General features: G+C 40.3%; 1 protein-coding gene across 3 annotated transcripts in view; it reads right to left on the bottom strand.

Moving 5' to 3' along the window:
• The window catches only part of KLHL29 (kelch like family member 29), a 496,878-nt gene that overhangs the window by 80,073 nt on the left and 403,637 nt on the right, over window positions 1-13,168 (bottom strand). For all 3 annotated transcript variants that reach the window (XM_073002224.2, XM_073002233.2, XM_073002241.2), the window contains 2 exons: window positions 7,136-7,335; window positions 1,518-1,777 (listed from right to left, as the gene is read on the bottom strand). In XM_073002224.2, the coding sequence (XP_072858325.2) occupies window positions 1,518-1,777; window positions 7,136-7,335 (460 nt within the window). The remainder of the gene's footprint in view (window positions 1-1,517; window positions 1,778-7,135; window positions 7,336-13,168) is intronic.

Genomic DNA, 13,168 nt, shown 5'->3' with positions numbered 1-13,168 from the left:
TTAAAATAAGACCCTGTCTTATTTTCGGGAAAACATGATAAAAACTCTTTGAAGGTGTCATTAGTCCAAGCAGAACAGTTAGGTCTTACAGTTCTCACCTGAAAATATTAGCTATGAAACAATGATAGTTCCCACTTCTGCGTAAACTGAAAAAGTATCCTCCCTCATGCATTTAATTCTTAAAACATATGTGGTTCATTGCTACATACTTAAATTTAGTACATCCAAGATGGCTAAAGAATTCCGGTTATAAAAGCACAGGAATACATGTTCTGACAATTTTCAGTTGCTATCTCTAAAAGGTCTTGGCTCCCTATATGGCTCTCCGTAACCCTGACTAATGTTCTGAGTATCTTACTGTATGCTTTCTAGCTCTGTTAAGTAACCACAATCTTTCTTTGTGTATAAACGTGCACCTCATTCTGAAATCCACTTATAAACTGTATCTAACTGAATAGTATACTAACTGCCTATGGAAATAAGAAAACTGCTGAATATTGCTGGATGTAATGAAAAACTAAATAATACAATGGTCTCCACGTCCTGTTGTAACTCTAATGTTCTATGACTGTATTAGATTTAGTCTACAGTAGTCAGATATGAGCTGAATTTTGAAAACGTACTTTTTGGGAGACTGAGTTGCTAGAATATGAGGAGAGGAACAAGCCGAGAAGGTATATAAAGAGTGCATGGAACATGTTCACGCAGACATTTATATTCTTTATAAACGTCTGGTGCCATAAGGCTATCTGCCTCACGGCTTCACTGAAGAGCTGAACAGATAGCAGGAACAAATGCAGAAGGTGTTTGATCATGGAGTCAATTCCTAGGTCTTGGGTCGATAATGTGTGAAGTTAGCTCACTACAAATCTTAATCAGCTAAGGCAACTGGCAAATTTACAAGCTGCTCTTGTAATTCCTTTAGCCCAAGGACAACGTTTTACTATCACTGTCCTCAAAACTAGGCAGTATTTATAACTCTTATCTGAATCCTTATCTCAGTTAAGGTCAGCTGCATAGCAGAATAACTGTCCAGAGAAGGTAGCCTCAATAAATAGTTACTGGCATCTGCACAGCCAGCAGGGATATAGCGTAGCTCCTTTCGGCATGCTGAGCTTATAAGACTGTCACATTATTAGCATTCAACGCATAGAACTTTAGTGATGATTGTGGCTCCTTGCTGAATGCACACTGCTTCTTTAAAAAGACTACACCCCATTTCTTGAAGACACATTATCACACAATACTAATCCTTCAAAAGCTATCTTTAACCTAGCTATTTTTACCCTGATCCATGCAGCAAACGTGAACTTCTTAATTCTAATCAGACATGGGGATCAGATGATGAAATTAAATAAAGTTTAATTTTCTCTGTGCTATCCTCTGCACCCTTCCCCCCCCCCTTTGGGGTTTAGGATTTAGAACAGCACAGAACAGCCTTCTATTTAAAAGAGCTATTCATGGAAATGGGGGCAGAGAAAGAGCAAATGTCTGAGGAGAAAGTCCACTGCCCTTACCTGAGCTCTCACTGATGCATCTTTTTTAATCCACTTTATCACTGTTTCATAAACCAGTTCTTCCGTTTTCGTGTTCAGACTGTCATTGGACATATAGGAAATGAAGTCGTCCTTTGAAATATTAAGGATCTCTTCTTGATTGGCCACTTCTGGGAAAATCTGCAGGGCGTAGGCCTTTGCCATGTTGTATAGTTCGCTGCACTGCATTGCTTCAGCCATGGCTAATATTCCTAAGCAGTTGCTAGCAGTCAACTGTTTTTCTACAAGGAATACATGTAAGAGAAAAGAGAAGAAACAGGTTAAAAATGCAGGGCACCACTTCATTTGAAGACTCCATCTCAGTATTAATGTGCTTGAGCTACACTGGGGTGTTTTAGTAATCCCACTGTCTGCTGTAGACACAGATCTACATGGCTTGCCCTACATCATCTTCTTGGTCTGGAATCCACTGACTTGGACAAAAAATGACTAAAGGTTGCAGATTTGTTTGGACACTGTTTTTTTGTCTTGGCTGTTTTGTGTTTGTTTGTTTGCTAAACAACAATCACAAAATCTGTACTTGGCAGCAGGCTGAAATTCAGAGAAATTGTTTTCAGCTGTTCAAGAAAAAATGCCACAGAATGCCTGCTATGTCTATGTGTTGCCTTTCCCCCACACTAGCCAAACAGGAAACATGTTTCAAAAAACAGGGGGAGGTATATACATTGTATACACAGAATAATTGAATTCCTCTGTCTGATTAGCTGAATGGAAAATTCCAACCACAGTGTTACCAGGGGTGAAACATTACACTGGTTGTAACCAGCTTTAATCACCTTAAGAAGCATACCTGACAGACTTCTGCCACAAATTTTTAGGACATTCAGTTATAATTTTTCTGTATTGTTCACAAGATACTGGTGCATGCCTGAAGAAATTGATTCCAATCCATGCAAGCCCGTGTTCTGTAGCTCTGTTTTTGCAACAAAGCAGGTGTAGCTCTGTTTTTGCAACAAAGCCTGACTCTGAGGGACTAATATTTCCAATCCTAGGCAAGGTCTTCAGTGGACTTTAATAATAAAAAAATACTGTGCTAATCCATATGGTTATGATGCAAAACAACTGTGTTCTCACACAAAATTTCATTATTTCCTCTCGCTAACTTTAAACAACTGGCCATGGAATGCTCTGATGAGATGCAGGTTTGGAATGTTACAATCCTTCCTTTTCAGTCTACAGTGGTGCCCTGCATGACGATGACAATACGTTCAGTTAAAATCGCTGTATAGCGAAATCGTCGTCATGCAAAAAAAACCACAACCCATTGGAATGCATTGAAAACTGGTTAATGCATTCCAATGGGGGAAATACCTGATTGTCCTGCGAAGATCCTCCATAGGGCGACCATTTTGCGATCGCTGTCTTGTGAAAATCGGTCCGGAAAACAGCGGGGAGCCATTTTGCGAACCGCCGATCAGCTGTTTTAAATAGTCGTCTTGGGAACAATCAGTTTGCAAAGCACAGACTTAATCATCATTACACGAAAATCCCCCATAGGAAACATCATTTTGCGATCGCAAAAAAGGCATCGTCAAGCGATTTCATTGTTTAACGGGGTAAGCGTTTAGCGGGGCACCACTGTATCTGTATTTTGGCTCTAGTGCCCCTCCCATTCATGGTTAAACTTCACATCAGTATGGTTGTTTATGGGAAATTATAATTTTAGAAAACACTGTTTTTAAACATCCCCTGTTAGCTAGGCATGAAACCGGGTAGACTATCAAGAAGGAACCCTACAGAGAGGGGAACGTTTTCTCCCTCCTTTTGCACTAACTCCTATCAGTGTTAAGTGTGATGGAGATTAAGGCCAATGAAACCCCCAGTTATGATCAAAACAAACAGAAAGATTTGTTTACATGAGTTGGAATGAAATTTCACATGGCTAACCCACAATCCATTAGCCCTGGCTAAGAGGTCAGGGACACTGCATCTGCATTAACCCCACAATGTTCCAGATGAAGTAATAGGGCTTCAATAGTAACAACAGAAGGAATATTCTCTCTGCACAGCCAGCAAATCCCACTTTAAAGTTATTGCTCACCACCAACAAAGTGACAATATGTTATTCTTGTATAGTGTTTCTTCCAGTCTAAGTCAAGCAATGTATGTCACTGTAGTGAATTACTGCCAGTTAAGAAATGGAAGCTAGCCTTTCTGATTTAATCGTACCAGTCGTGTGATTTGCTGTGAAATATGAATATGAACTTCTTAAACTAGTGACAATTTGCCACGGCAATTTATGCTGTTCAACAAACTGCTATGGATAAGTAACAGGATTCTGGCCAGAGAAGATAGTCAGCTTGATGTTGGGCCACAACCTTCTCCTACATGCCTACTTCATGAATGTATAGGCATAATATTATTTGAAAATTACTTTCCCACTCCACGCTTCTTATTCTTGGAAAACAAAGAAATTCATTGCTAAATTGTAGGAAATAGCATAACCATTTTGTTTATGGCATGCAATTTTTGGGATAGTCAGAGCAACTTTCCTCAGCCTGGTGCTCTCCAGATACATGTGAGTATAATGCCCTTCCTCCCCAGCTAATGTTAAGTCATCGAAAAGAGGATGGAAGAGAAAAGAGTGGCTGAATATGCTATACACATAAAAAGAAAAGAATAATTTATCTTGGTGCTCATTTGCCTCTGTGACATTCTGAGAGGAACAGACCAGTTTTTCCATTGGTGTTTCTCAGAAGAATACTGGAAACAGTGCTTTTGAGTTATGAGATGCTTAGCTTCTGCAATGAAAAAAATGAAAAATGAGTCTAACTAAAATGCTTTTCTCTAAACTTTCCAAATAGCAAATATTCCACTATCTCTGAAGCTCAATCCAGTAAGAGCTATAAATAAAAATAAGCAATTATACTTTATGAATTCTCCAAATGAGAATACAAACCTCAAGTTCCTCATCTATAATGAAACCTACAGCCATCTCTCCCAATTGCATAACCATAACACGGTTCACTGAATTCAAATATTAAGTATTGGAAAAGGAAAACCTCACATTGATTTAGTGGAAATAAATGCATTTTGTTATAGTAGGTGAATCTTTAGAGATAATGTGCATGGCTATATCTGTGGATCATTAGAAAAGCCATAAAAATCTATTAATTTAAAACACACCAGAGGGTGACTATTAAAGAAAATCTGCAATAGTGTAGCAAATGTCACTGTGATGTGATGCAGGTTTGGAAACAGACATGAGGAATATGGACAAGACAGAAGCAAGGTCCTTTGGCACCAGATATGGAATTATCCACCAAGGCTGTGGAGTAACCTTCTGCCACAGGAGATATAAAAAGCTAATGTCCGATGTGATGGAAACAGAAGGAGATTTTAATTAATGATGCTGCAAAGTTCACAACTATCGTAGGTCATATTGGCTTGAAATCCTGTTGTTATAATGTATGCCATGTAAGGCTGATCAACAATGGCAATTTTAAAAGAAGTCAAACATCTCATGCAGCTCTTGAGGGTTTTGTGTCATCCCTTTCATTTCTGGGAAGCTGTGGAGGCCTTGGGACAGTATCTCTATTTACTGTACTAAACATCCCCACTGCTGGTAAAGTCATCTAGTATCTAATTCATAGCGCCTGTAAGGTAAAGGTAAAGGTAAAGGTTCCCCTTGACAATTTTTGTCCAGTCATGTTCGACTCTAGGAGGTGGTGCTCATCCCCGTTTCCAAGCCATAGAGCCAGCGTTTGTCCAAAGACAATCTTTCCGTGGTCACATGGCCAGTGCGACTTAGACACGGAACGCTGTTACCTTCCCACCGAGGTGGTCCCTATTTATCTACTTGCATTTGCATGCTTTCGAACCGCTAGGTTGGCGGGAGCTGGGACAAGCGACGGGCGCTCACTCCGTCGCGTGGATTCGATCTTATGACTGCTTGGTCTTCTGAACCTGCAGCACAGGCTTCTGCGGTTTAGCCCGCAGCGCCACCACGTCCCTGTCCCACCACATCCCTGTCCCACCACACTGTAGTACAAAGTAATTGTCATGTCCTGTTCACCTGCACAGCCTGGATTTATCTTCCTCCCTAGGGTCTTGGAATTAGAACCCAACAGCCAAGATGTGTAATTTCCAGGGCAAACTTATGTAGAGTCCCTAACAAAGGCTCAAGCATCTAGGAAAGCTACATTTTCCAGGGTCCCTGATCCCACAGACCTTCTCTTGCAGTCAAAGACACCTGAAGGGGTGGTGGTTTAAGGGAAGAGTCAGCCCTACAGCAACATTTTAGCCTAACTGGCATATACAGGACATGCCACAACGCAGGGTGCCCATTCACTATACATTAAAATAACAAATGCATCTATAGCTCCATTTCTCTTGCTGCCACACTTGCCAGCAGCATTTAAAGAAGGGGAGAGGCTTTGCAAAGAAGTATCCAGAGAATGCTTATGACTCTGGCCATCGGTGTGAGGTAATCAGTAAGAGAGGGAGGTTAGGCTATGTGTTATAGACCCAGGGGTTAGGGGACAGAGACTGGTGGCTCCTGAAGAAGTCATTTTGTTCCCAAACATCTGAAGAGGGAAAGACATTTTAGTCCAGGGCTAAATGATAAGTCCAGTTCTAAAAAGAGACAGGGTAGTTCACTCATCTCTAAAAGTGATTCTCTCTATTTCATTGCTGATGGTCACAATGAGCACAATTTTTGTCAGAAAAGCAAGGATTACAGGATGCAAACTCAATAATAATGAGTGTACCAATGCATCTAGAGACCACGGGGCCCTGCAGAAGCACAATCACCCAGCCGCTGAAAGATTCAAATTGTCACATGGAGGTTGGGGCACTAAGAAGTTAGTGAAGCTGTTTCTGCTAGTGTTGTAACTTGTCAGGTTAGTTAGGGAAATCTTCACTCAGCCTTCTGTCTCCTCCTTCCCACCCTCAGTTTTAAAGCCTTTGAAGGTTAGTGGATGAGATTATACAGGGCTCTGAAAACCCACACCTTGACCACTGGAAATTTCAGTCATTGGCTGAAATCTTTTTCCCACAGCTGTGTTGCATTAGGATAATTTATTTATTTAATTTTAAAAAAATCCTGCCTTTCTCATTAAAACGACCCAAGGACTCATCAGTCACAGTGATATGTCAGAAATAAAAAATCTGCAACCCCTCCCTTCGGAAACGTAGACACCCTCCTCCCCCTCCTGTGGCCTCCAATGGCTTCCGCATGCCAAATGGGATTCCATGGGAGACTCATGGGCTTCAGGGGGAACCAGGATTTAAAATAAAAACTCTGACAAATTTCTGTGTCTGATTATGACAATTAAAAAAAAAATTAAAAACAGAATTCCAATGCGTCTCTCTTACATGAGGCAGACTGTCGCCAGGTGACATGTGTGCCTGCTGAGCCTGTGGTGCAGTTGGATTGTGCTTTGCCAGTCTTTCAAAGGCAGGTACATCCCTCCCAAGAGAGGACATGCCATGACTCTAGTCCCTAATTATTTTAAAGTGCACTGAAGTACAGCTACAAACAAATGTGAGGACTCAAATGATCCCTAGCAGAGCTGCCATAGCATGAAATGTTCTGAGCTCCAGAAACACAACAGAACGAAATTGCAAGAAGTGCTTACCTAGGAAAGAGACGCAGACTTTACAGAAGGTATGGAACTGGAACTTGCTGGCAGCTTCCAGGAGTGTTTTGGCGTTGGCCGAATCTATGACTAAGGAACCTGTATAAACAAATTCCAGCAATAATTCCAGGACGTCTGCAGTGAGGTTTGATAATTCCAGCTCCAGTTTCTCTCCATTTCTGTTACCATCCCGGGATGACCTAGCAATAGCAGACAACGAAATTCTTACAGGACATTAACTTTCCACCAACGATCATCACTTTACTGATGTAATAGAAAATCATACTACAGTTCAATGACACAGATTTTGCTGTTGTTGTTTAAGAATTGAAAAAATACTGTATCTTTTAAAAATTGTACTTAAAAAAGACTTTATTACTGGATCTGAAAGAGAAGAGTCTTGCATACACACAAAACCAGATTATTCCTACTCTGCATAGTCATGCAAAAAAAAAATCTGCAAACTAAACAAAAAAATTAAGAAAAAGATGAGGCAACATTAATGAAAATATGGAATAGGATTAACTTTGAAAGGGAACCAATACATTTTTATTTTCAGTTCTACACATCTTCCACTTTGATATAATAAATCTAAGCAATGGACAACAACCAAGGAGGGAAAAAGAAGGCTCCTGCTTTTCAGGAGGAAAAATAATTTCATTCAGTATTTTTCCATCCTTCATAGCTGCGTTCTTCATGTACAATACATGAAACTATTCATTGAAATGTATTTAGGGACCTTTTGTTTGAGGACCTTTTCTGTGAGCCAAAGCAATAGGGGAACATGGCATATATGCTTCCCTGCGCAATATTCTCAAGATTGTGTGAACCATTTTAAAGTGTAGACTGTAATGTTTTGAAGCGTGCGTATTTATTTGTCCTAAAAATATATTGTTCCCTTTTAGGCACTAAAACGAAAGAAAGAAAGAAAGAAAGAAAGAAAGAAAGAAAGAAAGAAAGAAAGAAAGAAAGAAAGAAAGAAAGAAAGAGAGAAAGAAAGAAAGAAAGAAAGAAAGACAAAGGAAGGAAGGAGACCCCTCATGGCATTGCTTTGAAAACTAAATACAAGACGAGATAGACAGACAAAATGGTTAGAGCGGAGGAGGGAAGGGAAAGGGTTGGAACAACCAGCTCTGCCACAGGAAGCCAGCAGCCATCCTCTTGGAAGTTTCATGACTGTGGCCCTGCATAAAGTGCTAAACAATTTGGTGATCAAAATATCGCCTGCATTTGAAGTGTGCATTAGTGCTTGTGAAACTAATCAGACAAAATAAATAAGATACATGGGGGGTAGATGGCGAGGGCCCAGTTCCTAATGGCTGGCACACATGGTATAGCTGCAAAACACTAAAATCGGGTTATACCTGAAAGACAAAAAAAACCAAACCAAAACAAAAAAAAACACACATACACACATTTGGTAACGGCAAGAAAAGGGGAGGAAAGTCTGTTAGCGTAGGAAAGCAAAATGCCTTTTCAGTGGTTAGAGCCATCAGCATTTTCTCAGAGATGTGTTAATTGCTCTTAATGTAGGTACCACTCCGGTTACTCTCTGCCACTAAAACCTGTGTCAGAATTAACAACAAACATGTATGTCTCTGTGTGTCCCAGTAAATTCTATGTTAAAAAAAAAGTCAAACTCAAAGAGAAGTGGGGCATATGGGGCAGTTTCACAAGAGTGCAGCAAAATTCATCTTGCCAAGAAACTTACAATTTAAGAATAACCTCCTGGCAAATCCCATCTTGCCGTGAATGTCTGGATTTTTGGTATTTGCTTTGAAGAAGGGGGATTTACCCCCCCAAAAAGCACATAGTGTCTGATTATTATTTTTATTAGTGGCCTATAAAGTTACCGCCTATTCTTGCATTCAAATTTCAAGGTCCATGTTGCCAAGCAACTTTTATCAGCTTATCTCTTACCACTGGGAAAAGACAGCAAAGTTTATAGAAATATAAATCCTCCTATGTAGCCTCCTTTCTTATTCCCCACAACCCAAGTCCAGCTGCCTTTGTCCTCCATCTCATGTTATGAAAGAATGATAGGAGACTTGTTATGCTCTCTTTCCTATCCTGTTAATACAAATTTGAAGATTTTGATATACCAATTCTCTGTTAAGCCACTGATTCTGAAGAAATGTACACATTAATTCTAATGTGACACAATTACACTTAAGAATCTCAATTGCCTGGTAACGTTTTTGAATTTTCCCAACTCTTATAGTTTTCTATTTATACAAGTTTCCTGAGTGTTAGGTCAATTTTTATGAGTCAAATGATAGATATAAATATTTTTACACCAAATATACTACCACATTATCAATGTATTATATAATTCAATTCTTTAGGTTACAGTGGTGCTATGATGCTACCCGTGTTTTTCACTCTCTATACTGAACATACACTAACCAAAGTTAAATGTGAATATATTCTTTACTCAAGTTCACAGTTGTTATTTGCCATGAGTTCTAAAACCTTCATTATAAAGGTGCCAAAAGTTCAGTTTAAAACACACACACATAGACAGAAGCAGCATTGCCTCCCCTCAAACAACCAGGAAATCATGGCCAGAGGAGACCAACAATTTCCACAAATCTTCTTCCCCAGAGAAGTTGTGACACAGTTTTTCCAAACCTGGTGCTGTGAAGTTGTTATGTAGTGTAAGACCCACCAGTTCTAGCTAGCATGTACTCAGGCTAGCTAGGGATGACGGCAGTTGTACAGCAACATTGCTATGGGTCCTGGATTGTGGTGAGCTGATCAGAGTCACCTTTAATCTTTGTTCAAATTCACTGTCTTAATAGGGCCTCACTATTACCTCATATTTACCTGAGAGCAGTGAGCAAGGAACTGGCCGTATTAAGCTTTCCCTTGAGACAAGAGAAGCAAATAGCAGTGAGAAAGCCATTAAGTGCTCAAGCCATTATTAGAAAAAAAAAAAAACCATACCCAACAATATTAGAGGCAGCTCCACCCTGTTATAGCCCCTTGGAATAATTCAGCGATAATCTCTTCTCCTTTGTAATAGACCGAGCTATAAACGGCTGCTGCAATTGATTAAACACCGAAACAAAGCTAAGGTGTTTAATCAATCACAAAAGCCTCTTATGAAGAGCATAATACCCAGCAGAGATTACTGATGTTACACATGCTGCCAGAAATGGAAGAGAAAATTGTATCCTTTTCTTCTTCTGGTGACAATTTGATATTGGCAAGATGCTACTAATGTTTGTGCAGCATACAGATCATGGGCACTGTCTAGGTGCGTAATCTGGATTTGAATATCAAGAAAGGTCTGGCCTAGCCAAAAAAATTTTCAATCAATCAATCAATCAATCAATCAATCAATCAATCAATCAATCAATGAACCTGTAATGAGTTCCATGGGGATGTCTTAGTTTGTACAGATTTAGATCAGAAGCAGATGGATTACTGACTGAAATGACTTCTGTGAGATATGAAGGAATTTTCAAAATCCACAGAAAATCTATTTGTGCAAGCAAACTAGTAGGAACAGAAAAATAGTGGCTGAAATCAAATAGGTCCATTAAATCAATGGAGATTTGGTGAGTCAACACTGGTGTACCTTCCATTAATTTCATGAGCCTACTCTAGATGCCACTTAACTATTGGATTTCAGTTATTATCTCAACTGGTAGCCTGATTCTCTCACCAAAAACATATAATGGCAGCATCTGGATGGGATCTCAATTTATGTGTGGTACAATCTGTTTACCAGACCTCATGTGACCCTGTCAGAAGACATTTTCTTTGAGTAGGCACTGGGTGAGCTTCAAACACGAGAGACTAGGCCAGCTCAAAACATATTGTTCCTAAGGCAGAACAACAGATATCATCCGTCTTCTTGAAAAGTCAAGGTACATGAGTATTCAGCCCTGGCGTAGTTATTTTGGCAGAAAATGCGGCAATATTCCCTCTTATGAAAGAAAGAAAGAAAGAAAGAAAGAAAGAAAGAAAGAAAGAAAGAAAGAAAGAAAGAAAGCCAACCCACCACCTGATTATTATCCCACTTACAATTTGCTGCTCATTCATGAATCCTAATATCAGCTGCCTCATTCTACGTAGTGGGAGGGCCTATTCTGGAAGAGAGATAATTATATCCCTATCCTGCTACCGGAAGAGGATAGGGTTCTGCTTGAAATACAGAGCTCTAAAAGGTGTTTGATCCACAGCTTAGCAGCCAGACATTCCCTGGCTGCACAGAAGCCTCTAGCTTGTTTCTCTTCTTTCCAAGAGCACCGACACTCATTTCACTTCACAGGTGTTATGTGGGATAAAGAGACTTTCGCACAGACTGCATCTAGTGCAGTAGTGGGGGAACTCAGGTCTGCAGACCTAGTCTGGCAACACAGAACTCACTCAGAACATTCTCCCCCCCTCCTCCTCCTCCTGTCCCCTCAAAAGGGAGATGGGGATGTTTGAGTGACTTAATCCTGTGTCTGAACTGTACTGCTCCTCCTTTGGAGGGAGCAAAAGCAGACACAGTCAGCAATGTCTCTGATAGCTGCTTGAATCTGGGCAGCTATCTTGCAAAACACTGTCTAGCACATTTTCTTCCCCAAACTCACTTCTCTGCATGGGCTTCTCTTCAAAACTTCACCTAGAAATTTCCAACCAGTGCTTCAGCTGGGAACCTCATGAGGTGAAAGGGTGTAACCTTATTCTTCTAAAAACTGAAGAGAGCTATGTGGTCCTCACACAATGCAATGCTGGAGTGTAGGTGATACCTTTATCAGACTTCATGCAAAAAAAATCTGCTAGTTTTCGTGGGTCAAAGTTCATTTCCTCAGGCATGCACCAGTCTCTTTACCAATAGAGTCCTGAAAGCTCATGGGGAATGGCTGTGCTGGGCTTGTTTTTTAGAGGTAAATTAGATAAAGTGCAGGGTGCATTTGAGGTTTGGTTTTCAAACTACAGTCAATTGGATGTGACACCTCAGTTCCCTGAATAAAGAAAACAAGACTGTATGCATATACTCCCTCATATGGCCTTCTTTTGAAACTACAAGTTTCTAATTGTAGAAACAGAAATGGGTGTGATATCCAATCAACGGCTACCTGAGCTGTAGTTTGAAAACCACACCATTCTGGGGTGTGTATGAGAATTTTAAAGAGTAAGCATTCCATGTCTAGTCGCGCTGGCCACATGACCACAGAAACTGTCTTCAGACAAATGCTGGCTCCATGGCTTGGAAATGGGGATGAACACTGCGTCCTAGAGTCAGACACGACTGGACTAAATGTCAAGGGGAACCTTTACCTTTACCTATTTTGAGGAAATGCATTACTGCAGCTATTCCCCCTGGAGGGAAACAGTACCTCTTGATACATCAGCTTTTAATTCACAATCAAGTATGCTGTATGGGGGCAACATCAAATATCTTCCATCAGGCAGTACACCCCTTGTGGGGAGAATGATTTTTAATAACATCATTTTGTTGTTTAATTGTTAAGTCTTGTCCGATTCTTTGTGACCCCATGGACCAGAGCATACCAGGCCCTCCTGTCTTCCACGGCCTCCCGGAGTTTGGTCAAATTCACGTTGGTAGCTTCAATAACACTGTCCAACCATCACATCCTCTGTTGTCCCCTTCTGCTCTTTCCTTCACACTTTCCTAACATCAGGGTCTTTTCCAGGGAGTCTTCTCTTCTCATGAGATGGCCAAAGCATTGGAGCCTCAGCTTCAGGATCTGTCCTTCCAGTGAGCACTCAGGGTTGATTTCCACTTACCATTTGTGAAATTCTCATTGCACATAATCTACTAAATCTTCTTAATTAGTAGTCTTCAGTGGATGGATCTGGTGGCTCAAAAAAGTAAATTTTCCAAGATTTTTCTCTCTCTCTCTCTTGCATACACCACTTCCCCACACAGGCATTCAGGAGAAACAAATGAAACTTAGGAAAATTTGTCTTTCCCTCTTTTCCAGTGCGAATGTACCCATGAATAAATGGGTGTCTACTTAAAAGCTGGGAGTTCGCAAAATCTGGAAATCTTATCTACGTGTATCTACAAAA

Source organism: Pogona vitticeps, chromosome 1 (genome assembly GCF_051106095.1).
Source record: "Pogona vitticeps strain Pit_001003342236 chromosome 1, PviZW2.1, whole genome shotgun sequence".
Classification (NCBI taxonomy): Eukaryota; Metazoa; Chordata; class Lepidosauria; order Squamata; family Agamidae; genus Pogona; species Pogona vitticeps.
This window is presented reverse-complemented; position numbering and strand designations above follow the sequence as displayed.